At 44.1% G+C, this 27,962-nt stretch overlaps 1 protein-coding gene across 1 annotated transcript; it reads right to left on the bottom strand.

Annotated features, from left to right (window-relative positions):
• Positions 1 to 2,938: 2,938 nt before the first annotated feature.
• lsm11 (LSM11, U7 small nuclear RNA associated) lies at positions 2,939 to 27,962 on the bottom strand. Its single transcript, XM_033029977.1, has 4 exons — positions 27,479 to 27,962; positions 13,268 to 13,407; positions 5,769 to 5,852; positions 2,939 to 5,458 (listed from the first exon to the last, which is right to left on the bottom strand). Exons 1-4 carry the CDS (start codon positions 27,891 to 27,893, stop codon positions 5,093 to 5,095), a joined length of 1,005 nt encoding a protein of 334 aa, XP_032885868.1. The 5' UTR covers positions 27,894 to 27,962; the 3' UTR covers positions 2,939 to 5,092.

Genomic DNA, 27,962 nt, shown 5'->3' with positions numbered 1-27,962 from the left:
TCATTCTCTTTAAAAACTTGTGTTTTTTTATAAATCCCACAAGGGCCAAACCAATTTGCAGCCACAAATGTACTTTTAGAAGTAGAGTCACTCTTACATTTTGGAAATAGGACTTCAGTTTGCACAAAGTGAATAATTATAATGGCCTGACAATGTCTCATGTAGATACAAGAAACGGCAGATGCTAGTTTACATTAAAAAAAGACACAAAATGCTGAATTAACTCAGTGGGTCAGGCCACATCTCTGGAGAACATGCATAGATGACGTTTCAGGTCAGGACTCTTCTTCAGGCATGTCTTATTTATGTCGATTAAAAAATAAACGCACTTCATAACTCTTCAAAATAATGCCAAAGGATATTCTGTGTCCACTTGGGAAAATGGCAAAAGGCCAGACATTGTGTCACTGGGAATTGGGCAAGAGTTCTGAGTTAGTCTCCCTGAGTCAAACTTGCGACTCATAACCTTCAGAGCGGGTGATGTTTTGGATGGAAGCCTGTATCTAATTCGTTGTCTCTAATTGAGACAATGACAATAAATTTGAATACAATACAATACAATACAATACAAGTATACGAAACCTCAGTTCCCCTGCTGGTGAAATTAATGATAATTCTTGAAAGATTGCAAAATTGAGTGTAATGTCACATATAGGTTGTGATGCAGTTGGTCTCATCCTCAACTCTGGAGCAGAAGGACCCTGTTTTAAGTCGTACACCAGCTATATGCACATGTAATAATAATAATAATGGATGGGATTTATATAGCGCCTTTCTAATACTCAAGGCGCTTTACATCGCATTATTCATTCACTCCTCAGTCACACTCGGTGGTGGTAAGCTACTTCTGTAGCCACAGCTGCCCTGGGGCAGACTGACGGAAGCGTGGCTGCCAATCTGCGCCTACGGCCCCTCCGACCACCACCAATCACTCACACACATTCACACACAGGCAAAGGTGGGTGAAGTGTCTTGCCCAAGGACACAACGACAGTATGCACTCCAAGCGGGATTCGAACCGGCTACCTTCCGGTTGCCAGCCGAACACTTAGCCCATTGTGCCATCTGCCGTCCCAAATGTACTCGGGCTGACATGGCTGAGCAGTCGGTAGTGAAGGTTGGGATGGTAGAAGTGTTGGTTATTGAATAAGGCATTAAATTGAGGTGTATTTGCACTGTTGTGGACGTAAAATATTCCATGGCAGTCTAGAAACAGAGAATAGACATCCTATTGGGCAATAGTTATCCTCAGCTAACAGACAGAAACAAATTATCTGGTCCGCATCATTAGAATATTAGTTTGTGCTTCTTAGAAGCTTGTTGGGTATAAATAACCTGCCATTTTTTCTAAAGCTCAGCATCTGAACAAATACTTAAGTTTGAAAGTTTATAGACAATAGACAATAGGTCCAGGCGTAGGCCATTCGGCCCTTTGAGCCAGCACCGGCATTCAATGTGATCATGGCTGATCATCCACAATCAGTACCCCGTTCCTGCCTTCTCCCCATATCACCTGACTCCGCTATCTTCATGAGCCCTATCTAGCTCGCTCTTGAAAGTATCCAGTTAACTGGCTTCCACCGCCCTCTGAGGCAGAGAATTCTACAGACTCACAACTCTGTGTGAAAAAGTGTTTCCTCACCTCTGTTCTAAATGGTCATCTCCTTTCTAAATGGATTTAGTTTTCCCACCTCCTCCCAATTCTTCCAGAGAACTAGTCCTCATCCATGGAACTGTTAATAACTTAACTCTGTCCTGTCCAAGGCCATGGTAGCTTTTCTTATGGGCAGTGACCATATTTTGATTATCATACACCAGTGAGGCTGAGCTGGTGATTTACATGTTTACAATTTATTTCAATGTGAATCTAGGCTCAGAATGCAAAATCTAGTTAAAGACCTTGTAAGATTTGTTGGTGCCCTATCTTGATGTACATGTACATTTTATCTCTAATAGCTTTTAAATATCAAGATTTGATTCTGCTAATTTGTGGAATTCCCGGCCACAGAGGGCAGTGGAGGCCAAGTCACTGGATGATCAGCCATGATCACAATGAATGGCAGTGCTAGCTCAAAGGGCCGAATGGCATCCTCCTGCACCTATTTTCTATGTTTCTTTGTTTTTTTCCTGTGCAAAACATTTATAGATAAACTGCTAGAACTTTTAATTCAAGGTTAAAATGTATTAAAAGTTATTTTAAAAACTCCCAATTAAAAATATGTTTACATGCACACATCATTCATGTGCAATTGTAGAGCATTGCAATGCAGCTAATGTTATTTCTGAGTGAAATACCATTGGGAGATTCCACACGTACCTGTTCACAATTCAGCTCAACAGGGCTGCTGTTAACCTACAGTCAGTCATCCTTCCCTGTTGATAAATATAGCTGATGTTGATCCTGCCAAACACACACTTGCTCTGCAGGGATAAGGGATGCGACTTAAATCAGAGGGTTTGTGTACCGTGCCAATGATTCTTGTACAGCTTGCTTTCATCAGTCAGGATTCTTGAGGGTTCAGGTGGGAGGCATAACCCCGACACAGACACGATATTGTTCAGTCTCTACCATGAACAATCTCGGCGACCCATTGAACCCCATGCTTGCTTTCCTCTCTTGTGTCATCTCTTCAGCTGCTGCGAGGCTGCCGAGTGGAGTGCACTTCAACGCCATGCCCAAGAACTCAACATGTTGCTATGAACCTTCCATATCCCTCCTTGTGGGAACTGGGCAGGTTTTATTTTAACCCATCATCCTGGAAGCTGGAGATCTGATCAGGCATCTGCTCCATAAAACAGCATGTTCTGCGCGCCACACATGTGAAATGACTGGTCAGGAATCATCTCAGTACCAATCAACTTTTGTAGTGGTGACATCTGCATGTTGCCCCAATTTGTGCTAGTGCTTTTCTGGGCCAATAGCGAACATATGACAATCTAGGCTGAATGATGAATTAGTTTAATAAAAATGTGCTATTTTTATCCTCAAACAATAACTAGTCATAGTCCTAAAGTGAAGCCATTTAGAACACAGATAAGCTCTGAGACTGCTTAACATTTACATTAAAATTCACATCAAATCACCAAGTCTCAGCTGCAGATACCACAAATGATGCCTCTGGATTTCTAGAAGAGGTTGCAGATCAGAAAGTGAGTAGCCACAATTCTTCCTGCTTTACATTTCCCAGCCCAACTACGTCTAATGCAGCCGTATTTAAGATACCAGGCTATAATCCAAGCAATCACATCTTAAATTCCACCCTGGTTTTAGTGGAAATGAAATTCAACTTTTAATCTGGAATTTTTAACGAGTTAGTCTTTAAAAATAAATGGCTACTTCTCTACAGTCGTTCTGCCATCCTTGCCCAATGTGGCCCATGTAACTCCTGACTCCCAGCACAATGGTTGACTGGTACTTGCCCTGGAATGCATTTGCAAGCTCTGTTTAGGGTCATCAATGCCTAGTTATTGGCAACAAAGGTGCATGGACAACAAACACTGCCCACATCCCCAAAAAGCAAATGGTACCCAACCTAAACTGGTGGGGATCATAGATTAATATGACATAGATTAAAAACAGCTTCCTCAAAGTTGCATACATCACATTCATGCAACACAATTTGAAACTCCGGGATAGGGGGATTGTCACTTCCCACACTGCTACCACAGTGGGCAGTTAGTGATGGTGTCATTAACTGCTGCAAAAATGCTGAAGGCTTATGCAGCCTGACTGTCAATGGAAACCAAGTCTTGTGGGGTAAGTGCTGGAGGTGAACTAAAGAAGAAGCACAAAGAATAGACCATCTTGGTGTGTTCATTTGCTATCTATGTCTGTGCATGTTTAAAATTGAACTATCACAAGTTCAAGACCCATCATTGATTTTGCAGTAAATGGTGTTATCTCATTCACAATGTTTGTGAACAGGTTTCAATGCACACGTGACAATAAACTGACCTTTGAACAATTTAGTGATATTCCCCACAGTACACTTCATGTGATAGACTAAATAAACGATGTAACCCTTATCCCCTTGGTGCCTGTATTCTTCAGTGAAGCTTTTTCACCCAAGTGTCCTGGCCTTTGAGCAGAAAGGTTACAAAACCAGCTAACAACATGACTATAAAGGAACTGATGGTACAGGTGTCATAGGCCATATACCCTCCTTCTGTGCTGTACAGGTCACCCCCAGCTAATGAGCATCCAACTGATGTGGATTTGAACAAGAGTTTGGCAGGACGGTAGGATGGGTTTACCAGCTGCCATGGAGCTGCCTGCGGTGTGGGAACAAGGTACCCAACTTCAGTTCCCACTCGTTAACTGTTTGGGTTAAGAACATTCTCAGGAACCGAACCCCGTCGCTATCTGCTGAGGAGCCACGAGTAAGTGGAACAAAATCTGAAATTCACTCAACACAAAGCAACATTTCTTCGTGAGACAACTGTACCTTTTATTTCAGTATTCCTAACCTGGGTATTTTTCTTTTTTTTAAGAGAGCGCTTCTTTCAAAAAGTAATCTTAAAAAGAAAAACTAAGAGACAAAAAAGTGCTGAAGAAATTCAAGAAATAAAGAAACATTAGTTCCAATTTTTTTTCAAAACTTTGAAACAAGTCATTTACAACTGGAAGTGTTAAAGAAGGAACTGCAGATGCTGGAAAATCGAAGGTACACAAAAATGCTGGAGAAACTCAGCGGGTGCAGCAGCATCTATGGAGCATTTCCATTTACAACTGGAAAGTTGTTCAAACACACTTCAATCTATCAACTCGGGCATTAAAATATCAAAAAATATGGTCAGGTAAATGCATTTGTTTCATCAAAATTCTGCATCTACCAGCATTGCACTATCAGTTTCAGTATTCGGGTTCCCATTGAGGTAATCTAATCCCAAACCAGTTCAGTGTAGGAAACAAGAGATTCACTAACAAATCCATTTGGAAGAAATTCTGTTCAAATACACCATCAATTCAGTTTTTCCTGCTAATGGAAGCAACCAAATTTCAGGCACTTGAAGCATTACAAGAACAAGCTATACATTTGCCACTTCTTGCCTGCTGGATACAATGCCCTATAAGTCCCATTGGTTGAATTCATCACTGCCTCAAACTGATGAGCAGGATATTTTCACCTCGGATAAAGAGTTGTTTCACATGTCTTTGAGAAACCTGCTGATAATCCACCTTGGGCCTGCCTCTCCTTTTCCTTTTCTGTTTCTCCCTTGCACAAGATCCAGCCTCCAAGCCAGTTTGTTTGAAACTCCTCTCCGACTGATCACAACCTCCAGACGGGTTTGCAGAGTCGGCCGTTTCTTGCATAGCAGCACAGCTCAAACTTTTGCTGTCATCCAGTCCGGCTCCACTATCCACAAGCCTTTTGGGTAACGAGCCCGTTTGTTCTGTGAGCTTGGAAACGGGTTCCTTTCCTTTGGAATCTTCTTGAAGCCTTAACCGATCAAAAAGCTGTAGGTGGGTTAAAAAAACAAAACAGATCCAGTGAGGACTATATAACCTATTTACGTGCAATAAATGATTTTTTAGTAGTGCCAAATAATAAACAAAAAGCAGCATTGGATAGAGAGTGGACAAGAGTCAGTGAGTTGTAGCAAAGGTGAGAAAAACAGTTGTACCCGGGTCAATCTTAATGCTAGAGATGGGTCACAAACTATGAAGATAGTTCAGGGATCAAAATGAGGGGAGAAGGAAAAGGTGGAGACTTTAAGCAAAAGGGGATAGTTTTTTTTAAAGTTTTTTTTTTAAACACACTGCTTACCCTGCCAACAGTTAGCACTGGTTCATTGTAAAAAGCTTTCCCGAGGATCGGTTTCCTGAAGGTCTCATCCACATCAACAAGTGCCTGAAATAACAGTGGAAGATATGTTTACGAAGTTGTGAAAACAGCACCATTCTGTTATTTTGGCAGTGGGTTGGTGCCAGATTGTGGTTACAGCCAGTTACACCAACACACCATTAACCATAGTAATAGTCCGTAACACCAGCATCAGTTACACCAGCCCAGCATCATAGTTCCAGTCAGTCACATCAATGCAAGAAATCTTTGGCTTCTCATTAACGTAGAGTTGACAGATGAGAGCTCAAAGGTTAAAGAGTTAAGAATTGTTAAGCTAGGAAGGGGATAATACAAGGAAGGGGATAGAAAAGTTGCAAATTGTGTAGTGTCATGGAAAAGTAGAACCCGATGCAAGGTCAGCAAGTGTTCGGGGAGGAAGGGGATGTTGTGGGTTAGTTAAAGCCCTGTCTCACGGTATGAGTTCATTCCAAGAGCTCTCCCGAGTTTAAAAAAAATCAAACTCGTGGTAAGCACGGAGAATGAATGTAGCGGGGACGTCTCCTAGCGGCTCGTAACGCTAACGGCAGGTACTCGGGAAGACTCGCTAACGGCAGGTAAGCACGGGAAGACTCGTGAAGATTTTTCAACATGTTGAAAAATGTCCACGAGAGCCCCGAGTACCGACGAGTGGCCATTACCGTAAATCTACAAGTTCGAATCAGGGCAAACTCGGGAGAGCTCTTGGAATGAACTCGTACCATGGCACAGGGCTTTTACTTAAAATTGGACAATTTAATGTTCACACCGTTGGGCTGTACGCAACCCAAGAAGAATATGAGGAGTTGTTCCTCCAAATTACGATAATCAGCTGGAATAGGATAATGGGAAATTAAGCCATCTGAAGGTAATTTACAGGTCACATTAGAAAAGTCAGTAATCAGATTACAGAAGTGTCTGCAAGGGAGCAGTGGACCAGACAGGAAGAGCGGACGGAATTACCACTAGACAGCCAAACCAGTAGGTAATTTACGGCTGGGGTGAGTACTTTCCCATTTATAGGAGGTAGGATTATATAAATAAGGGGTGTATCAATACAGTAGGGGATTCTTAAACAGGACCAGTTAATTACCTATATAAGATGGGCGGTCAGGAGATGTGCCAATACTGCGAGATGTGGGAATTTGTCGACACCATTGATGTAGAAGATCCCTACAGCTGCAGTAAGTGTTTGAGGCTAGAGGAACTCCAGCTCCGCATTGATGAGCTGGAGACCCAACTTCATACGCTGCGGTACATCAGGGAGGGGGAGTATTACCTGGATGTTTTGTGCCAGGGGATGGTCACACCGACCAGTTTAACTAATTCAGTAGGCAGTGAGCAAGGAAAGGAAGGTGTGGCCATAAGCGAGGCAGGTAGGGGGAACCAGGAGGAGATGCGGCAGGAGCCACAGCCCTTGTCCCTGACGAGCATGACCGAGGCTCTTACTCAATGTAAGGACGGGATCAGGGGCTGTGGGAGGGATGAGCAACCTGGCTGCAGCACCGTGGATCAGGAGGCCATTCAAGAGGGGGGAGTTAGAAGAAATGCCGTAGTGATAGGGGATAGTATTATTCGGGGGGTAGATAAGGTTCTCTGCGGCCAGCAGAACATGTCCCGAAGGCTGTGTTGCCTACCCGGTGCTAGGGTTAAGGATATCTCTGCGATGCTGGAGAGAAATTTGCAGAGGGAGGGGGAGGATCCAGTGGTCGTGGTCCATGTGGGGACCAATGACATAGGAAGGACGAGGAAGGAGGATCTGCTGAAGGAGTTTGAGCAGTTAGGGAATAAATTAAAAAGCAGAACCTCGAGGGTACTGATCTCCGGATTGCTACCTGAGCCACGGGCCAAATCGGCGAGGGTACGTAAAATTAAAAAGCTAAATGCGTGGCTCAAAGACTGGTGTGGGAATAATGGGTTTGGTTTCTTGGGCCACTGGCACCAGTACTGGGACAGGGGGGATCTGTTCTGTAAGGACGGACTTCACCTGAACGGTGCTGGGACTGGGGTCCTGGCAAATCATATAACTAGGGCAGTAGAGAGGTCTTTAAACTAAGTAGCGGGGGGGAGGTATCAAGGGGGGTAATAACGGCAGGGGTAGAGGAAATAGAGCAGGGTATCAGTGGGGAAGCGGAAAGTCAAAATGTGACAGGAGACAGAATGTGTGAAGATAAAGCTCTAGATGTAAAAGGGGCAAAAACGGAAAGGAAGGGTAGTAAAAATCATCTGAAAGTGCTTTATCTAAATGCACGGAGTATTCGTAATAAGATAAATGAATTAACGGTGCAATTAAATATATATAGTTATGATATCGTGGCCATTACGGAGACATGGCTGCAAGGAGATCAGGACTGGGAGTTAAATATAGAGGGGTACTCGACAATTAGGAAAGATAGACAGGAAAGAAAGGGAGGAGGGGTGGCCCTTTTAATAAGGGAGGGAATAACGGCAATAGAGAGGAAGGATATTGCGTTGAAGGATCAGGATAGTGAAACAGCTTGGGTACAGATAGAGAATAATAAGGGGAAAAAAACACTAGTGGGTGTAATTTATAGACCTCCAAATAGCTGTGACGCTGTTAGTCAGAACATAAATCTGCAAATAGTTGACGCATGTAAAAAGGGAACTGCTGTAATCATGGGGGACTTCAATTTTCATATTAATTGGGCAAACCAAACTGGGCAGGGTAGACTAGAGGAAGAGTTTATAGAATGTATTAGAGACGGGTTCCTAGAACAGTATGTCACCGAACCGACAAGGGGGGAGGCAATCTTGGATCTGGTCCTGTGTAATGAAGCAGGATTAATTAAAAATGTCATAGTTAGGGACTCGTTGGGAACAAGTGACCACAATATGGTCGAATTCCATATTCAAATAGAAGGGGAGCAGGTTGAAACTCAGGCTAGGGTGCTTAGTCTAAATAAGGGGGATTATGAAGGTATGAGGACTGAGCTGATCAAAGTTGACTGGGATAGCAGACTCAAGAATAAGACGGTACATGAGCAGTGGTGTACGTTTAAGGGTATACTGTATAACCTTCAAGAAAAATTTATTCCTATGAAGAAAAAAAGGGGTAAGGGTAAGAACAGTCAGCCATGGCTCAGTAAAACTATAAAGGATAGTATTCGGCTGAAGGCAAGGGCATATAAGGTAGCCAGAGATAGTGGGAGGGTAGAGGATTGGGAAGCATTTAAAGGTCAGCAAAAAATAACTAAGAGATTAATTAAGACGGGGAAAATAGACTATGAAAGGAATTTAGCGAACAACATAAAAACTAATAGTAAGAGTTTTTATAGCTATATAAAAAGAAAAAGGGTGGCTAAGGTGAACGTTGGTCCATTGGAGGGTGAGACTGGAGAGTTGTTGGTGGGGAACATGGAAATGGCAAAGGCATTAAACGAGTATTTTGTATCAGTCTTCACCATAGAAGACACAAAAAATATTCCAACGCTGGATAAACAGGGGGCGGTAGGAATGGAGGAGCTAAATACTATTAAGATCACCAAGGAGGTGGTATTAGGGAAATTAATGAGACTGAAGGAGGATAAATCCCCTGGGCCTGATGGATTACATCCAAGGGTCTTGAGGGAGATAGCGGTGGGGATTGTGGATGCATTGGTGATAATTTTCCAAAACTCCCTGGAGGCAGGAACGGTCCCAGTGGATTGGAAAATGGCCAATGTAACACCTATATTTAAAAAAGGAAGTAAACAGAAGGCGGGTAACTATAGACCGGTTAGTCTAACATCGGTGGTGGGTAAAATGTTAGAGACAATTATTAAAGAAACACTAACGGGGCACTTGGATAAACATGACTTCATCGGACAGAACCAGCATGGTTTTGTGAAGGGGAAGTCCTGTTTAACGAATCTGCTCGAATTCTTTGAGGAAGTAACAACCCGGGTGGATAAAGGGGAACCGGTGGATGTGGTATACTTGGACTTCCAAAAGGCTTTTGACAAGGTGCCACATAAGAGACTATTGCTAAAAATAAAAAATTATGGGATTGGGGGTAATATATTAGCATGGGTAGAGGATTGGCTAACAAATAGGAAGCAGAGAGTGGGGATAAATGGTTCATACTCGGGATGGCAACCGGTAACTAGCGGGGTTCCGCAAGGGTCGGTGCTGGGACCCCAGTTGTTCACAATTTATATAAATGATTTGGAGGAGGGAACCAAGTGTAATATATCAAAATTTGCGGACGATACAAAAATGGGAGGAAAAGTAGGGGATGAGGAGGATAGGAAGAGTCTGCAAAAGGATATAGATAAGCTAGGTGAGTGGGCAACAACTTGGCAGATGAAATTTAATACTAATAAATGTGAAGTCATTCACTTTGGGAAAAAAAATGATAGGGCAAGTTATTTTCTAAATGAGGAGGAGCTGCGTTGTAATGCAACGCAAAGGGATCTAGGGGTATTAGTACATGAATCACTAAAAGTTAGTATGCAGGTGCAGCAAGCAATCAGGAAGGCCAATGGAGTTTTGGCCTTTATTGCTAGGGGGATTGAGTATAAAAACACGGAGGTCTTGCTGCAGCTGTACACAGTATTAGTGAGACCACATTTGGAATACTGTGTACAGTTCTGGGGTCCATACTTAAGAAAGGATGTACTAGCCCTGGAGGCAGTGCAGCGAAGGTTTACAAGATTAATTCCTGCAATGAGGGGATTGACATATGAGGAAAGGTTAAGTAGGCTGGAACTCTACTCTTTGGAGTTTAGAAGAATGAGAGGCGATCTCATTGAAACATATAAGATCGTGAGGGGCCTTGATCGGGTGGATGCACCGAGGATGTTCCCAATGATCGGGGAAACTAGAACTAGGGGACATAGTTGCAGAATAAGGGGGGGCTCTTTTAAAACTGAGATGAGGAAGAACTTCTTCACCCAGAGGGTGGTTAATTTATGGAATTCACTGCCCCAGGGAGCAGTGGAAGCAGAAACTTTAAATATATTTAAGACTAAAATAGATGTTTTTTTAGCTGCCAAGGGGATAAGGGGCTACGGGGAGAGGGCAGGGATATGGACCTAGGTATGGTTAGTATAGTAAGACCTGAGTGATCTCCTGGACAAGTGTCGATCGCCTGGATTGGGGTCGGAGAGGAATTTCCCGGATTTTTTTCCCGAATTGGACCTGGGTTTTTATCCGGTTTTTTGCCTCCCCCAGGAGATCACGAGGTTCTTGGGGTGGAGAGGGGTGATAGCGGTATAAAGGGGAGGGTAGTGTCTTGTGTTCTGTGTCTTGTGTCTACTGTTTGTGGGTAAGTGTGTCTGTTTAGTGTTCAGCCATGAGCGAATGGCGGTGCGGGCTCGACGGACCTGGTGGTCTACTCTCGTACCTACTTTCTATGTTTCTATGTTTCTATGTCTAGATTGTAAGCAGTAGTTTGCCAGAGCAAAGATAAACAGAATGTTTGTAAACCAGGCCCACTGCAATAAAATTTGACAATCAAGCCCCAGTTGTCAGACAGTGTCTAAGATAGACACAAAATGCTAGGGTAACTCAGCGGGTCAGGCAGCATCTCTGGAGTGAAGGAATGGGTGACGTTTCAGGTCGAGACCCTTCTTCAGACTCTGTCTGAAGCCTGAAGACGGGTCTCGACCTGAAAGATCACCCATTCCTTCTCTCCGGAGATGCTGCCTGACCCGCTGAGTTACCCCAGCATTTTGTGTTTATCTTTGGTGTAAACAAGCATCTGCAGTTCCTTCCTACATTGGTAAAGGCAAATTCCACAGAGAAAATGAGATCAAAGATTACAAAGAAAAGTGGCAAATTATTATAAAAATGTTAAATCCACATGTACCTATTGTAACATGAATAGTATAATTTGCTGGACGTTTTGAGTCAGCAGATTATCTTTGAGTCTTCTGTCCAAGTGCTCCCCCAGCATACTGTGACAAGTCCTGAATAAACTGTTCAAAAAAACTCATCACGACTGGATGAGATTTTCACCATGCAATGTCCCAATCTGAGTCGCAATTGAGAGGGCGTTACTGGGCCCCACATGAAAGCCAGATTCAGGGTACATATCAAACAGAAAAATCACTCCAACATCTTAGAAATCATCACCTAAAAATTTTAATATCGACCCTCTCTCTCCCTTTCAATTTTATACATCTCTATCAGGTCACTCTTCTGCCCCCTTTTTAAGCTTAAATCCTTGTGCTTAAATAAGTATGGAATAAAAATCTTTGATCTTTAATGAGATGTAAATGTGCTACTCCCAATACTAGCCAGTGTGTTACCAGAGGCCCATGGATTGCTCTCTGAAGCTACTGTCTGTTTGAGGGATCATTTGGATTGGGCTGGAACTGCGAGCCTCACCAGCCTAGAGTAGGTGAATCGAGGACCAGAGGACATAGATTTACGTTAAAGGGGAAAAGATTTAACAGGAATCCGAGTGGTAACTTGTAGGGATATGGGCCAAACACAGGCAGGTGGGACATCATAATCATTTATAGTAATTTATTAGCCATGTTTTGCAACAAACAAGAAATTTGATTTGCCATACAGTCATACCAATAAAGAGCAACAAGACACCCAAATATATCTTTAACATGAACATCCACCACAGCGACTCCCCCACATTCCTCACTGTGATGGAAGGCAAAAAAAAAAGAGCAATCTTTTTCCCTTCTTTGTTCTCCCGTTATCGGGGGATCAAGCTCCCGCATCGGGGGGATCTCAGCTCCCTCCGCCGGGCGATCAGACCCCGGGTCGGGGCTGGTCGAACCTCCTACGACTTGAAGCTTCCCGACATCACTCTCTACCCGAGACTGCGAGCTCTTCGATGTTGGAATACGCAGGTTGGAGCGTCGATCCCAAGCAAGGGATCACGGGCTCTGATGGGTAAGTCCACAGCCCCGTGGTGGAGCTCTAAACCAGTCTCGAGCAAGGCCGCCTGCTCCATGATGTTAGGCTGCAGAGCGACTGGAGATACAATCCGGGGGGAAAAAAAATCACATCTCCGGCAAGGTAAGAGACTGAAAAATATTCCCCCCTCCCCCCCTACATAAAAACAAACCAAAGAACATGAACACAAACTTTTAACACACTAAAAATAACAAAAAAAGACGGACAGACTGTTGGCGAGGCTGCCATCGCTGACGGCGCCACCATGTTGGCCGGTTGGGCCAAAGGGCCAGATTCCACGCTGTTTCACTCTATGACTATGACTCTAACCCCTCCCTCACCCCATGAACAATTGAGGGGAGAGCCGAAATTGCACTGACATTGAACCAGGCCCATCCAGGCTCTGCTGTTGTAACACTCAAAGAAAAGGCCTGGCAATGCTGGTTGAGGTATGCAGAAGGTTTTGGGGAATATGTGAAGGAGTAAACGTGGAAGAATAGGGTGAAGCACAACAAATAAACATCTGTGAATATGATAGCCTCGATTTAATAATTGTACGAGTCGATTGGTTAAATAGCAAACATTACCATGTTCCAGAACTTGTCAAATGCAACCACGAATCCTGAGCAGACTCCCCGCAATCCTTTAAAAGTCCGGATGTGGACGCTAATCTTTATTCTGTCCTGCACACACCGATAGAGCTCGCCCAGAGGACTGCCCGCATGAACTGTGGGAAAAATGAAACAGTAACAGTGTGAACCGAAGCAGAGCATGCAACAGGGAAACAAACATAAAAAAACACACCACCATATTCTCCCACTGGAGGTCACTATTGATACACGTTCATTTTCCCACCCATCCAACTACATTGCAAAATTACTCTCACGTTTAAAATAATCAATGAATCCAACAAAGGTCCCATTTGTTAAATCACAAAAACCATGTGTGACCCTTGCTTCACGACTTCAGTTAGCTGCAATAATGACAAAACCACGACTGGTTTCACCTCTACTGATCAAGTTACAGGTAAAACAATGTTCCTCCACTGAGAGCAAAAACAATCAACAGGAAAGGTCACTAAACTCTTGGCATTTACTGTTGTCCAAATGGATCAGGGCCCATCTATACTTCATCTCTTCTAAACCTGCCAAACATCCAAGTCTATCCACCTCACTCTTGAATGTGTAGGAAGGAATTACAGATGCTAGTTTACACCAAAGATAAACCCAAAATGCTGGAGTAACTCAGCGGGACAGACAGCATCTCTGGAGAGAAGGAATGGGTGATGATTTGGGTTAAGACATCCGCAGAAGGGTCTCAACCAGAAACATCACCCATTCCTATATCTCCAGAGGTGCTGCTGCCTGTTTCACCCAGTTACTCCAGCATTGTGTCTCCCTTCATTCTTGAAAGTTTCATCTTTTAAAAAGGGAAGAGTTCCAGATTTCTCCTTTACCTCCACAGATGCTGTATGACCCAATGAGTTCCTCCAATACTTTTGCACCAGATTATAGCATTTCTCATTTCAGATTTTGACTATCTGCCGCACAAGTGCAAATATTCATTAGAAAACCATTCTTGCTCTGAAGTTAGCAGATTCTGAGCAAGCTGCTCTGTGGAAAAGCAGGAAAACTGAAATAGATTCGCCATTATTATATATTTTCAGATATACTAGTCTGAACTGGACTACTTGGGCAGAAATATTTTTGCACTGCGCAAAGCTCGTGATAGAAAAGACCACGCCGCTTCTGCGTCTAAGATGAGGTGTGCCATACCAGGGCACTCGAGATGTCCTCATTCTTTAGGGAACAAGGGTTCCCCTCTTCTATCGTAGATGAGGCCCTCACTAGGGTCTCCTCGGTACCCCACAGTTTCACTCTTGCTCTCCCTCCCCCAAGTCACAACAGGGACCCCTAGTCCTCACCTTACACCCCATCTGCCATTGCAGACAGCACATAATCCTCCGACATTTTTGTCACGTCCAATGGGATCCCACCACTAGTCACATCTCCACCCCTTTCCAGAGACCATTCCATCCACAACCCCCTGGTTAACTCATCCCAAGCCACCCCCTACCCAGGTGTACTTTCCCCTGCAACCGCAGGAAGTGCAACACCTGTCCCTATACCTCCTTCCTCAAATCTATCCAGGGACCCCGACAATCCTTTCAGGTGAAGCAGAGGTTTACTTGCACCTCCTCCAACCTTATCTACTGTATCTGCTGTTCCAGGTGTGGACTCCTACATATGGGTGAGACCAGCACAGACTGGGCTATTGTTTCGCTGAACACCTCCGCTCAGTCCGCCTTGGCCTACACGATCTCGCGGTAGCCAAACCCTTTGGCTCCCCTTTTCACACTGACCTTTCCGTCCTGGGCCTCCTCCACTGTCACAGTGAGGCCAAATGCAAATTAGAGCAACAGCACCTCATATTTCACTTGTGAGCTTATAACCCAGCGGTGTGAACATTGATTTATCTAACTTCTTGTAACCCTTTCATCCCCTCTCTATCCGTCCCTCCCCCACGATAGTCATCGCATTAGTTTCAGTGTCATCCTGCTGAGTTTCACTGTTTGTATCACTCGTTACAACACTCCCACAGCCAACAATGAACCATTGTGGGCTCCACCTTTCCTTGATCATTGTTGTTTCCTTTGATTTGTCCTTTTGCACACCTTTCATTCATTCATTCTAAGTACCATTTCATATCTCTCGTTTCCCTCTCCCCTGGATATGTCTGAAGAAGGGTCTCGACCCGAAACGTCACCTATTCCTTTTCTTGAGAGATGCTGCCTGATCTGCTGAGTTACTCCAACTTCTTTGTGTCTATCACCCATAACAAATGTTTCCTCACATTTCTAAACAATATCGAGGGATGTCGTTCAGCCCATTGAGTTGATGCCAGCTCTTAGTATTTCCCTGTGGCTATTCCCTCGCCCGCTTGATTTTACCACCACTCACTCCATCAAGCCGATGCAAAAGGCATTGAGGATGTGGGTGAGAACCAGTGCACCCGGAAAAAAACCCATGTGGTCACAGGGAGAAAGGGCAAATTCCACACAGACAGACCCCAAGGTCACGTTTAAATCCGCTTTGCTAGAGCTGCAAGTCACAGCACTACTATGCTGGATAGAATTAGTTTCTTTTCTAATGAGAATATGGATACTAAATGAAAACTAGGATGACAGTGGCACAGTTGGGTGAGCTGTTGTGTGACAGGACTAGAAACATGCGTTCAATCCTGACCGAGTTTGCATGTTCTCTTGTGACCACGTGGGTTTCCTCGGAGAGTCCCGTATCCACCCACACCCTAAAGAAGCTGGAGAAACTCAGCGGGTGCAGCAGCATCTATGGAGCGAAGGAAATAGGCAACGTTTCGGGCCGAAACCCTTCTTCAGACTGATCGGGGGTAGGGGGGGGCGGGGACAAGAAAGGAAAAAGGAGGAGGAGCCCGAAGGCTGGGGGATGGGAGGAGACAGCAGGGGGACTGAGGAAGGGGAGGAGATAGCAAGGACTAACAAAACAAAACTAACAACTCTCCCAATTTTGTTAGTCCTTGCTATCTCCTCCCCTTCCTCAGTCCCCCTGCTGTCTCCTCCCATCCCCCAGCCTTCGGGCTCCTCCACCTTTTTCCTTTCTTGTCCCCGCCCCCCCCACCCCCGATCAGTCTGAAGAAGGGTTTCGGCCCGAAATGTTGCCTATTTCCTTCGCTCCATAGATGCTGCTGCACCCGCTGAGTTTCTCCAGCTTTTTTATGTACCTTCGATTTTCCAGCATCTGCAGTTCCTTCTTAAACACATCCTAAAGATGTGTGGTTGGTACATTAATTGACCCTGTGCTGTACGTTACCCCTAAAAGGGGCAAATGGAAGAATCTGGGGGAGTTGATGAAAGAGTGGGGAGAATAAATATGGGATTAATGTAGGATTAGAGTAAATGAGTGGTTGATAGAAGCACGGACTCAGCCTGAAGGACCTGTTTCTGTGCTGCATCACTCTGTGATTCTAGATTCTTCAAGCTGGGGAGGAGGGAAGACAAAGACTAAAGTATTTCAAAATCAGAAGTTGCATTCACATAGCATCTAATCTTTGGAAATAACCGAAAGTGAAGCACAGCCACTCATTTTCAAAGTGTAACCACCACTGTTCTGCAGGCAAATCCAACAGCTAATTGGTCTCTTCTTCTGAAGAAGACCCCACAAACAGCTGAGATAATTGACAAATTAACCTCTTTTAGTAAGGCTATCAAGTGAGTCAAGGTGACACAGCCAAACACAAAGATGATCTGTGATGTAGAATTAGTTTACTAAAGTAACAATAAAAGGTTAAGGAGATCGGATAAATAAGTTACTAAAGCGAAGATGCTATCTCGGCCGCCCTGCCGCATGCGTACCTTTTGTAGACCAATATCGAAGCAGCCCTGAAGCCGGTCATGGAGATGTCCATGGCCTACACCATAACGCGCTCCTGGCTGGAGGAGGCGAGCTGCTCCTACAGGGGAACAAAAAGCAAAGATCAGGGCGTTGAGATCGAGACATCTCCCACTCACACACTCGATCCAATTCCATCACACACAGGTGCATCCACTTTCAGGCCCTGCATTGGCAAAGCCCTGCATTGGTTAGTGTTCCTCTCAGTTCATCTGCTTCACCTTCCCCCCTGAAGTTGCCAGAGCTGCCCCACTTACTGAAATGACCATCACTGACCTGGTCAGGTGGCGAGAATTTATCTTAATCTTATCCTCATCCAAAGTCCATTTCTCCTGCATGCGCTCGTGTGCGCACACACACACACACACACACAGAGATAAGAATGATTATGAAGCCATTCAAACCTGTTCCACCAAGGGGGTTTGGTAAATGCGAACCAACCCCCTTTAACCAGCCCTTATAATTTCCTAACGTTGGTTTATAAAATCTTTCAATCCCAAATTAACTGCCTAGACTTTTAGTTTATTGTCATGTGTATCGAGGTACAGTGAAAAAAATTTGTTGCGTGCTATTCCGCTGACTGGATAGCACGCAACAAAAGCTTCTCACTGTACCGTAGTATATGTGACAATAAACTAAACTATTGTCATTTGCTGAAATGTTTCAAATTTCTGCTGCCCAACAGCAAATTGCGTTCTAAGCTTACTCCAGAAATATTTAACTTTTTAGCCCAGGACCCCAGCCTAGCCCCAACTCTCTGTAACAAGCAGAAACAATCACCTTCAATCTACCTTATTGATTTCCCTTAGTATCTCAAACATAAATCAAACCACCCCTTAAACAACATAATCTGCCTATAATTTTCCCCATCAAATGCAAACATATACTAGACTCCCTCCAAGGCCAATACACCGTACCCAAGATGTGGTCCAAAATCCACTCAATGCTCCAGACTCTTGCATTACTGCAGCTTAAATTTGTGGACTGAAGATTGTAACACAGCTGGAAAAGGTCAACCACCAATAGATGTAATTTTTCTATCTGTCCATGAGATTTTAATGCTCTACACACATATGTATCACTCGTCATCCACAACACCATCCATCTAGCACTCTTCTCAACCTCCAAGGCTCTGATCATCCACTGCTTCTAGCTTTGCATCAACTGTGTGCTTCAGTAAGATTCTGCAAATGCACTAGCTGGAAAAATGAACCAACATCAGCATGCTCTCCCAGGCCAATGTCCTGGCATCAGGGCTGCCATCACACTCAACCAGCTCCAGTGGGCAGGACACTTCATCCAGCCTGACATCAGACTCCAGAAACAGGAACACCACTCTGACTTCCATCACTGCAAGGAGCTACTAGGAGAATCGAGAAAACACTTCAACGATGTTCTTTGATTCACCTTGGGAAATGAAACATAGACTTGAGTCTGGGAGGAGCACCTTGGAGAGCACAGAACATTCCCAATATCTTTGAAGGGAGCACGAGGAAGACAGAGAAACAGAAAAAGGAGTTCAGAATTTCCCAGACAATCCATACAACTTGCCAAGCACCTCCTGCACATTCCACGTTGGTGCAGGCAACCACCTTAGAACTAGAGCAGAGGGTATGGCTCTTGGGGGTGCTTAAAACCTGCTGTGTTACTGTTCTGTGTAGGGAGGAACTGTAGATGCTGGTTTACACCAAAGATAGACACAAAATGCTGGAGTAACTCAGCGGGTCCGGCAGCATCTCTGGAGAGAAGGAATGGGTGGTGTTTTGGATCAAGACCCTTCTTCAGACTGTTCTATTCACCATGGTAATATTTGCTTCTGTTGAAACTCACTTGCCACAATAATATCCATTCACTCAATCTATTAAAACCTCTTCACAGTTTAATATTTCCATCTAGATTGCTTTTGCTACCCATCTTTGTGTCATCTGCAAGCCTCAATGAAGTGACAGAATACCATGTACCCAAGTTATGTATAAAACTGATCTTTCAGGAACATTGCCACATGCAACTAATGTGGCACCTGCCTAAAAATCACCCCCAGACTCAAGTCAGGTATCAACCTGAACTGTCAGCCATTGCCTTTCTCCAAGGATGCTGTCTGACCTGCTGAGTTACTCCAGCTTTTTGTGTCTATCTTCGGTTTAAACCAGCATTTGCAGTTCCTTCCTGCACATTACTACATCTGATATGCCCTGTCCTTTAAGTTGGGTCCATGAAATATTTATTGCTCCAGTCAACATACCTGCTTCAGATATGTTACATTTGACAAATAATCTCTTCAGATTAGCAAAAAAATGTATGAATATTAAAAGGGCCATGGCCATTTTTTCTTACATTCTACTTTTATGTGTTCTTCCACTTTACAGCAATTACCAGTGGTTATTTACACAGCCCCAATGAATCTTAACTCCTTTTCTACTTCTTCTATGCCCGTTGGAAACCAGCACCGTGTCGCTAAAGTTTTCAACGATTTAATAATAAAATAATCTATGGGCTTCCCTAGCTGATTATCTCATGATGTAACTCCCTCATCAATGAAGCTGTCATCGAGTGCAGACAATGTTGTCCACACTGGCCATCAAGATTCCACCTTCAATAACTCGATTCACACTTGATCCACAGCTGTCACTGCGCCGATTCAAGAGTATCGACATAGTTGCACGTCACGATAGTCTCTGCCACCACCCTCAGGCCATGCATTCTGAACTCCAACAAACCTTACCATAAAATGTCTTGCTATGACCCCTCCAAACTCTTCTCCTTAACCTAAACCCATGACCCTCTGGTTATAGATACTTCTACAATGGGGGAAAGGTTTACTGTATACCCAAGTCATGTCCCTGATACTTCTGCAGACGTCCAGGTGCTAACCTCATCCTGCCCGCAAATCTAGACTATCGATTCTGCATAACCGAGACACGCTATCCCTGGCATCCTCCTGATCAATTCCCTCTGGATCAAAGCAATCAGGTTCTTTCCATACGGGGATCAAAACTGCACATAATATTCTACGAGGCCTCACCAAGGCTTTATAAACCTGTACTACTGTGACCAGCTTGCAGTGCTGCCACCTTCATGATTCTTTCAATTTGTCTTATCATTCATTGTGAATATCTACCTTTATTCAACTTCCCAAAATGAATCACTTTCCACCACCACTTTCAAGCCACACACACACACCAGTACAACAGGTGGTGCAAAGAGAAAAATAAGCAGAATACAGAATATTACAGCTACAGAAATAAGTGAAGATAAAAAAAATGCAAGCGCCACAATGAGATAGGTTAGGAGATCAGAACTACCGTCTTAACTCATGACAGGACTGTTCAGTAGTCTGATAACACCAGGGAAGAACCTGCTCCTGAATCTGCTGCCATGTGCTTTCAAGCTTTTGTACCTTCTGTCTGACTGGAAAGGGGAGAAGAGGGATTGGCTCAGGTGGAAATGGTCCTTTATTATGTTGTCTGCTTTCCTAAGGAATAACGGAGTGTAGGTGGAGTCGATGGGGCAGGGGGTGGGGCGCAGCTGGTGACACAGATTGGGCTACATCCAGAACTCTTCAATTTCTTGTGGACTTGGGCAGAGGACAGAGTTGTTGCCAAACCAAGTTGTGATGCATTCCGATAGGATGCTGTCAATGATGCACCTGTAGAAGTTCGTAAGTTGGAGACATGCCTAACTTTCGTAGTCTTTTGAGGAAGTAGAGGCATTGCTGCGCTTTCTTGGCCGATAGCTTCAATGTGTTGGTCCAGTACAAATTGATGGTGATATTTATGTCTATGGACTTGAAGCTCTCAAACACCTCCCCTTCGGCATTGATGCTGACTGGAGCGCTTGCTGGTCAATAACCAGCTCCTTCATCTTGTGACATTGAGAGAGTGGTTAATGTCATGGCACCATGTTACTCAGCACCGTCTCCTACAGATCAATCTTTCTGTGGCCCAAGGCTATCCTACTCATGATACATAATAGGTTGGTGGATTTCCCCATGTCTGTCTATTGGTTTGGGATAGGAACATTAATCAGTAATCATTAAGATTACTACTGGGATTATATCAGATCACGTATCCCTGATCTTGTGCAGTAAAGCCCACAAACCAGCCTGAGCCTCTCTGATGATCTGGAAGCTGGTGGGAAGACTACACCCAGAGGCCCGATACATAACAAAGCATTCCACAAATATGGATTTGAAAGTCATGGCAAATGAAAATAGTGCGAAATGCATTGCAATGTTAAAAGGATAAACAATGCTGTAGAACTACTACCAAGAGCAGTGCAATGTATTCAGTCAAATTTGCCAACAGGTATTAAACTGTTAAGCGTACTCAGTGAATTCAAAATAATCTTTGGAAGTTTTATATAAATACTTATTTCCCAATGGTCCCATTCTCACTAAGGGTCATGCAAGTTCAGAAGTGGTATATTATATCTGAAAAGCAATTGCCTGTATTATTATATTGTGTTAGTTTGATAGCCATATATCAGCTCTGTGCGGAATGACAACTTTATTAAAAACTGTACTTGATAAAAATGTGGGTTTCTTATCATCTCATTATAGGTACACTACAACAAAATGATAAAATGGACAGCAGATTATCATTGCAATTATAAATGTTCTATAGTCTTTACGGAGAAGCATTACTCTGCAGGGCACAAATCCCACGGCTGCATGCAACGTTTGTCAAACATCCCCCCCACATCTATCAGGAGATACTGAAACATGAAGTCCCGCACCACCAGGGTCAGGAAGTCACTTCCCTACATCTCTGGAGAATATGGTTAGGTGACATTTCTCCAGGGATGTTGCCTGACCCGTTTAATTACTCCAGCACTTTGAGTTTTTTGTAAGCCAGCATCTGCAGTTCCTTGTATCTCTCTATGCAACACATATGCACCACATTGACTTATTTTCTAATTATGTTTCGCACTCGTCTTTTTCTTTTCTACTGTGAAATTTGCACATGATCTATGTTTTTGTGTGTTATCGGAGTTCATGTTAGTGTGATGCTGGAAGCAAGATTTTCTTTCAACATGTATCTCACCATGCTCTCAACTCTACTTCCACATTGCACAAAAATATTGAAATCCTTCCTAGTTTATGTATCTAGAGCTAGCGTTCATAGCTCAAAATAAAGCCAGAGATGAAAATAAATTTCTTAAACCAGAGGGCAGGGAATTCTTTGAATGTATTGCATTTACCTTTGTTTGTGTTCTCTCCTTTTCTTCTCACCCTCACCAATCAACCAGATGACTTAATCTACAGTTTATTATTATATCAACCCTGGCTTCAGCTTACCGGGGACATTCATGGTACACCAGTCATTGAAAGTAGGCATGCAGGTGCAGCAGGCAGTGAAGAAAGCGAATGGTATGTTAGCTTTCATAGCAAAAGGATTTGAGTATAGGAGCAGGGAGGTTCTACTGCAGTTGTACAGGGTCTTGGTGAGACCACACCTGGAGTATTGCGTACAGTTTTGGTCTCCAAATCTGAGAAAGGACATTATTGCCCTAGAGGGAGTGCAGAGAAGGTTCACCAGACTGATTCCTGGGATGTCAGGACTGTCTTATGAAGAAAGACTGGATAGACTTGGTTTTTACTCTCTAGAATTTAGGAGATTGAGAGGGGATCTTATAGAAACTTATAAAATTCTTAAGGGGTTGGACAGGCTAGATGCAGGAAGATTGCTCCCGATGTTGGGGAAGTCCAGGACAAGGGGTCACAGCTTAAGGATAAGGGGGAAATCCTTTAAAACCGAGATGAGAAGAACTTTTTTCACACAGAGAGTGGTGAATCTCTGGAACTCTCTGCCACAGAGGGTAGCGAGGCCAGTTCATTGGCTATATTTAAGAGGGAGTTAGATGTGGCCCTTGTGGCTAAGGGGATCAGAGGGTATGGAGAGAAGGCAGGTACGGGATACTGAGTTGGATGATCAGCCATGATCATATTGAATGGCGGTGCAGGCTCGAAGGGCCGAATGGCCTACTCCTGCACCTAATTTCTATGTTTCTAAGCACCCTTCTTCCACCGATTTGCCTTCCACAAACTCTTTCTCAATGTCCATAATATGAAGGAACTATCAATTTGATAGTGGACCTGACATGGAGCGTGAACACCTCTGCGCTGCTGAAAAAGGTCCAGCAGAGACTGCACTTCCTGAGGGTGCTCAGGAAGAACAACATCACCCAGAGACTGCTGCTGTCCTTTTATCGCTGCTCCATAGAGAGCATCCTAACATACTGTGTATGCGCGTGGTACACCAGCTGCACAGCGGCTAAGAGGAAAGCGCTCCAGAGGGCTATTGACAACGCCCAGAAGATTGTCGGCTGCCCTCTCCTCACCTTGGAGGACCTACACAGTTCCCACTGTCTCAAGAAATCCCAGAACATTATAAAGGACATTTCCCACCCCGGACACTCCCTGTTTGAACTGTTGCCGTCAGGTAGACGGTACAGATCAATGAGGACAAGGACAAACAGACTCAAAAACAGTTTTTATCCCACAGCAATAACTACACTTAATATAGCCACCAAATGAGCGCAGGTGCGCTACATACCAAAGGGATTGTGCAATCGACAGAAGAATGTATGGTTGTGTGTTTATGCTTGGTTTTTTCATGTTATTTATTTTAGTTGTTTATTTCAGATATTTCTCTTTTACGTATCGTTAGCTTTTAGATAATGTGTGAATGGTGCACTGACTGGTTGGCATTTTTAATTTTGTTGTACATGTTTACATGTTATAATGACAATAAAGAACAATTTCAATTTCAATTGAATATTAATGGGACTGAAGTGGAGATGGTCGAGAGCCTCAAATTTCAAAGTGTAAATATCACTAATAATTTGTCCTGGTCTAACCATTATGATACAACAGCCAGAGTGGCAAAGTGGTAATTGCGTCAGAAACCTGGGTTCAATCCTGGCTATGGGTGCGGTCTGGACGGAGTTTGTAAGTTCTCACTGTGACTGCATGGGTTTTCTCCAGGTGCTCAGTTTTCGTCCCACATTCTAAAAACATGCAGGTTTGTAGGTTAATTGGTCCCTGTAAATTGTCCCCAGCATATAGGATAGAACTAGTATACGGATGATCGCTGGTCGGCGTGGACTCAGTAGTCTCCACACTGTATCTTTAAACTAAACTAAGAAAGCACACCAACACCTTAGTAGACTAGAAGTCTAAGGAAATTGGGCATGTCCCCAATGTCTCACAAATTTCTAGATGCACCAGAGAAAGCTATCAGATGCATCCCGACTTGCTATGTTCAAGACAAAATAAATTGCAGAGCATCATGAATAGAGTTTAGTCCATCTAATCTCCTCTCCATCAACTGTTCACGCTGCCTTGGGAAAGCAGCCAATATAACCAAACTGCACACACACCCCTGCTCATTCTCTCTTCTCTCCTGCCAGACAGAAGATAGTCATTTGAATGCAAGCACCCCCAGATTCAAGAAAAGATTCATCCTCGCTATTAACACACTGGAGCGTTCCTCTTTTATGCTAAAAATGAATTTCCATCTTCCAATTGCAGCCCTTTTTTATCTGCTCTTTCACAGGAAGAACATTATATTTTGCATTAATTCATTTGTCTTCTACATTAACAAATGTATGGTACATTTTGCCTTGATTGCAATGTTTTTTCACTGCTTCTCAATGCATATGACAATTATAGCCCAATACAGGTAGGACTGCTATCACGCAATAGTTGTATCCCTAAGAAACGTTGTATGTTAAAACTATTGTGTCAATGGGGTAAGGAGGTTAGGGACTAGAGTGTTTCAGACTTGCAATAATAAAGTTACATTTCCCACAGGGTTTTCAAAAGTAGAGGTGTTTTCAGTGGGAATAAGTTTAATTTTATTGAAGTGAAAATTAAAAATACCAACTTCTATATGTTACATTGGTCAATAAAGTATAGTTGCACGCGTGTCAATGGTACCAATTACTTGACTATGTGAACGGCTGCCTGCGGTGAAACTGACAGACTGTGTTCCGAAGTGTCAATGGCGTGTTTACTGCAGGTAGTTTATGTGGGAACACTCCCCCTAAAAAAACTGCTTTATTTTTCTGCTTAGAAGATAAGACACAAAATGCTGGAGTAATCCGCAGTTTCTTCCCACATATTCCTTCCTACACATGTATTTTTCTGCTTGTCAGTTTCCAACGTAATTTTTTAATGGTCCTCTAGTGTCTGATCTAAATAGCGTTATAATCAATTAGGCCCTAAAAGGTCGATACTGGTCCCTAATTCATCACTAACATTATTATAAATTTGCTTTATGGAAACGCACTTTATAGTAGTACTGCCTACGCCAATAACATTCTCTTAAAATGTTGCAACATTTGTTACCTCCTCTGTAATTTTTGGCTGCCACTTCTCCCATATTATGTAAGTGACTACATTTCAAAGTGATATACATCTCAGGTTGTGATTTCTTAACTGTGAGGTGGCTGTGATGGAAGAAATTGTGGGAATAGGTCATTTGGCCAAGCCTACTCAGCTATTCAATAAGAGTGTGAATTATGCACCTTGTAATAATTTGCTTGCCTTGTTCCCATCTCTTGATTCCTGAAATGTCCAGAAATCCATTGATTTCTTGGACACTATCAGTGACTGAATCTCCACAGCCTTTGGCATTGAGATTTCCAAAGATTTAGCACCCAGAGAGTGAAGGATTTGTTCATTTCAGTTTTAAATGACCTAGTAACCACCCTTGCTTTCCATTCCTCACCCTAGTTCTCCAACTAGTTTCACGGTCCTCCTGATTAATTTTACTGATGGTATGCCTGGTTGACACCTTCCCCTCAGTTAACAATGAACCATTCTACATTTCCTTATCATCATGTTGATCTGTTGTTTTCACACCTTACCCATCCACATCTCTAGTTTCCCTCTCCTCTGACTTTCAGTCTGAAGAAGGATCTCGACCAAAGATCCTATAGCGGAGCAAGATAGATCACTCGACGAAAAAGACGTAGTACGGTCATGGGCAGATTCATGGGTAATTTTAGGCCCCATTTCCGTCACCGGCTTCCGTCTCCGCACCAAAGATCCCATAGCGGAGCAATGATAACTAATGCGGAGACGGAAGCCGGTTACGGAAACATCCTCGTAAAAATAAAAGTTATTTGGTAAAAATCTTCTCCTCATTTTCAGAATTTTAATTTATTAACACAAACTGTTCCCCCGCAACGTTGATTACACTGCGAGTCGGGTCGGATTATGGAAATGGATGAAAAAAAGGCTCACGTTCCGTTGCGTACTACACGTCAGCCCATTGCATTTAGCAGGAGTGGTCTATCTTGCTCCGCCATAGGATCTTTGGTCTCAACCATTCATTCTCTCCAGATGCTGCCTGACCTGCTGAGTTACTCTAACATTTTGTGTCTATCTACACTTTAATTAGATGTTGAACCCTATGCAGGGGAAGGTACCATCCCTGTGCTTTCTGATGATGTGCTAACCTGTTGATAAACACAAAATGCTGGAGTAACTCAGCAGGACAGGCAGCATCTCTGGATAGAAGGAATGGATGATGTTTCGGGTCGAGACCCTTCTTTAGACTGAGAGTCAGGGGAGAGGGAGACACAAAGATAAGGAAGTGTAAGGTGTGAAAACGAGACCAAAAGAGATGGGGCTCAAGGAAAAAATAGAATAAATCAATGTTAGCTAGAAGGTGACAATGAAGCAGAGATAAAATGTAATCAGGGGAACAATCAGACTGGTCGGAGAACTAGGAAGGAGGAGGGGGTGGAGAGAAAGTATGGTTTACTTGAAGTTAGAGGTCAATATTCATACCGCTGGGGTGCAAGTCTGAAGATTTGAGATTCCAGCTACAAAGACAGATGTGTACAGCAATTCGTTCTTCCACCACACAAATAAAGCATGGAATAATCTTCACCCTACCATAGTTACCCAACCAGATGCAACTAAATTGAAGGCAGGTCTTTCTTCCCAAAAACCCTTTCTGGCTTAAGTCCTCCCTCCACCACCTCCAGTTTAAATTCCAATTTGGAATATTTTGGAGGACCAAGAAACTAAGAAGGGTTTTGAGCTGAAACGTCAGCCATTCCTTCTATCCAGAGATACTGCCTGTCCCATTGAGTTACTCCAGCAATTTGAGTCTATCCGCTGGGGTGTAAATTGGCCAAGTGAAATATGATTTAGGCGTTGTAATGTTCCTCCAATTTGCTCTGGGACCCACTCTGACAGTGGAGGAGGGCCGGGACAGGAAGGTCAGTGTGGGAATGGGAGGGGGAGTTGAAAGTGTTTAGCGACCGTGAGCTCAGGTAGGTTTAGTTGGAGGTGTTGACCCAGTTACTCTCTCTCTCTGTCTCACCCCCCGCCGCTGCCCGGCCGCCTGTACTCACGGGCCATCCTGGTCATCACGTTTTTGGGGGCGCGGTCCCTGCGCCGGGGCCGCGGCTTCTCGTCGTCGCTCGCCTCGGCCACCATCAGCTTTTTGAGGCGCTCGATGCGCTCGGGGTCGGGGGCGGCCGCTGCGCCGCGGCGACTGCGGGCTTTAGCCGAGGCCCGGCCCTGACCCCGGGGGCGGGAGCCGGAGCCCGGCCGCCGCGTCAGGAACGACTCGTACTCGGCCACGTTGTTGAAGGTGCGGACGCTGGGGAAGGGCAGCGGCGGCGGCTGCGGGCTGTACAGCGCCAGGTACGGGTCGAAGCGCGGCGAGCTGATGTCCAGCGCCCCGCCGCGCAGCTCCGGCTGACGATCAGCTTCACCTCCTGCAGCCTCCGCCATCTTGCAGCGGCTCCCTCCCTCCCTCGGCATCCGGGCTTGTCCGCCGCTGTCCGAGATAGACCACTTTCCAAGCCGCCATCTTGGCTCTGCGGGCGCAGC

This window comes from Amblyraja radiata, chromosome 11, assembly GCF_010909765.2.
Source record: "Amblyraja radiata isolate CabotCenter1 chromosome 11, sAmbRad1.1.pri, whole genome shotgun sequence".
NCBI classification, from domain to species: Eukaryota; Metazoa; Chordata; class Chondrichthyes; order Rajiformes; family Rajidae; genus Amblyraja; species Amblyraja radiata.
Note: the sequence above shows the minus strand (reverse complement) of the source record. Positions and strands in the feature narration are given on the sequence as shown.

Coding starts and splice junctions, on each gene's coding strand:
- lsm11 (XM_033029977.1), bottom strand. CDS start 27,893: ATGCCGAGGGAGGGAGGGAGCCGCTGCAAGATGGCGGAGGCTGCAGGA. Junction 5,853..13,267: donor TTGACAAGTTCTGGAACATG/GTAATGTTTGCT, acceptor CTGTTATTTCAG/GCACTTGTTGATGTGGATGA. Junction 5,459..5,768: donor CAGTGCTAACTGTTGGCAGG/GTAAGCAGTGTG, acceptor ACCCACCTACAG/CTTTTTGATCGGTTAAGGCT.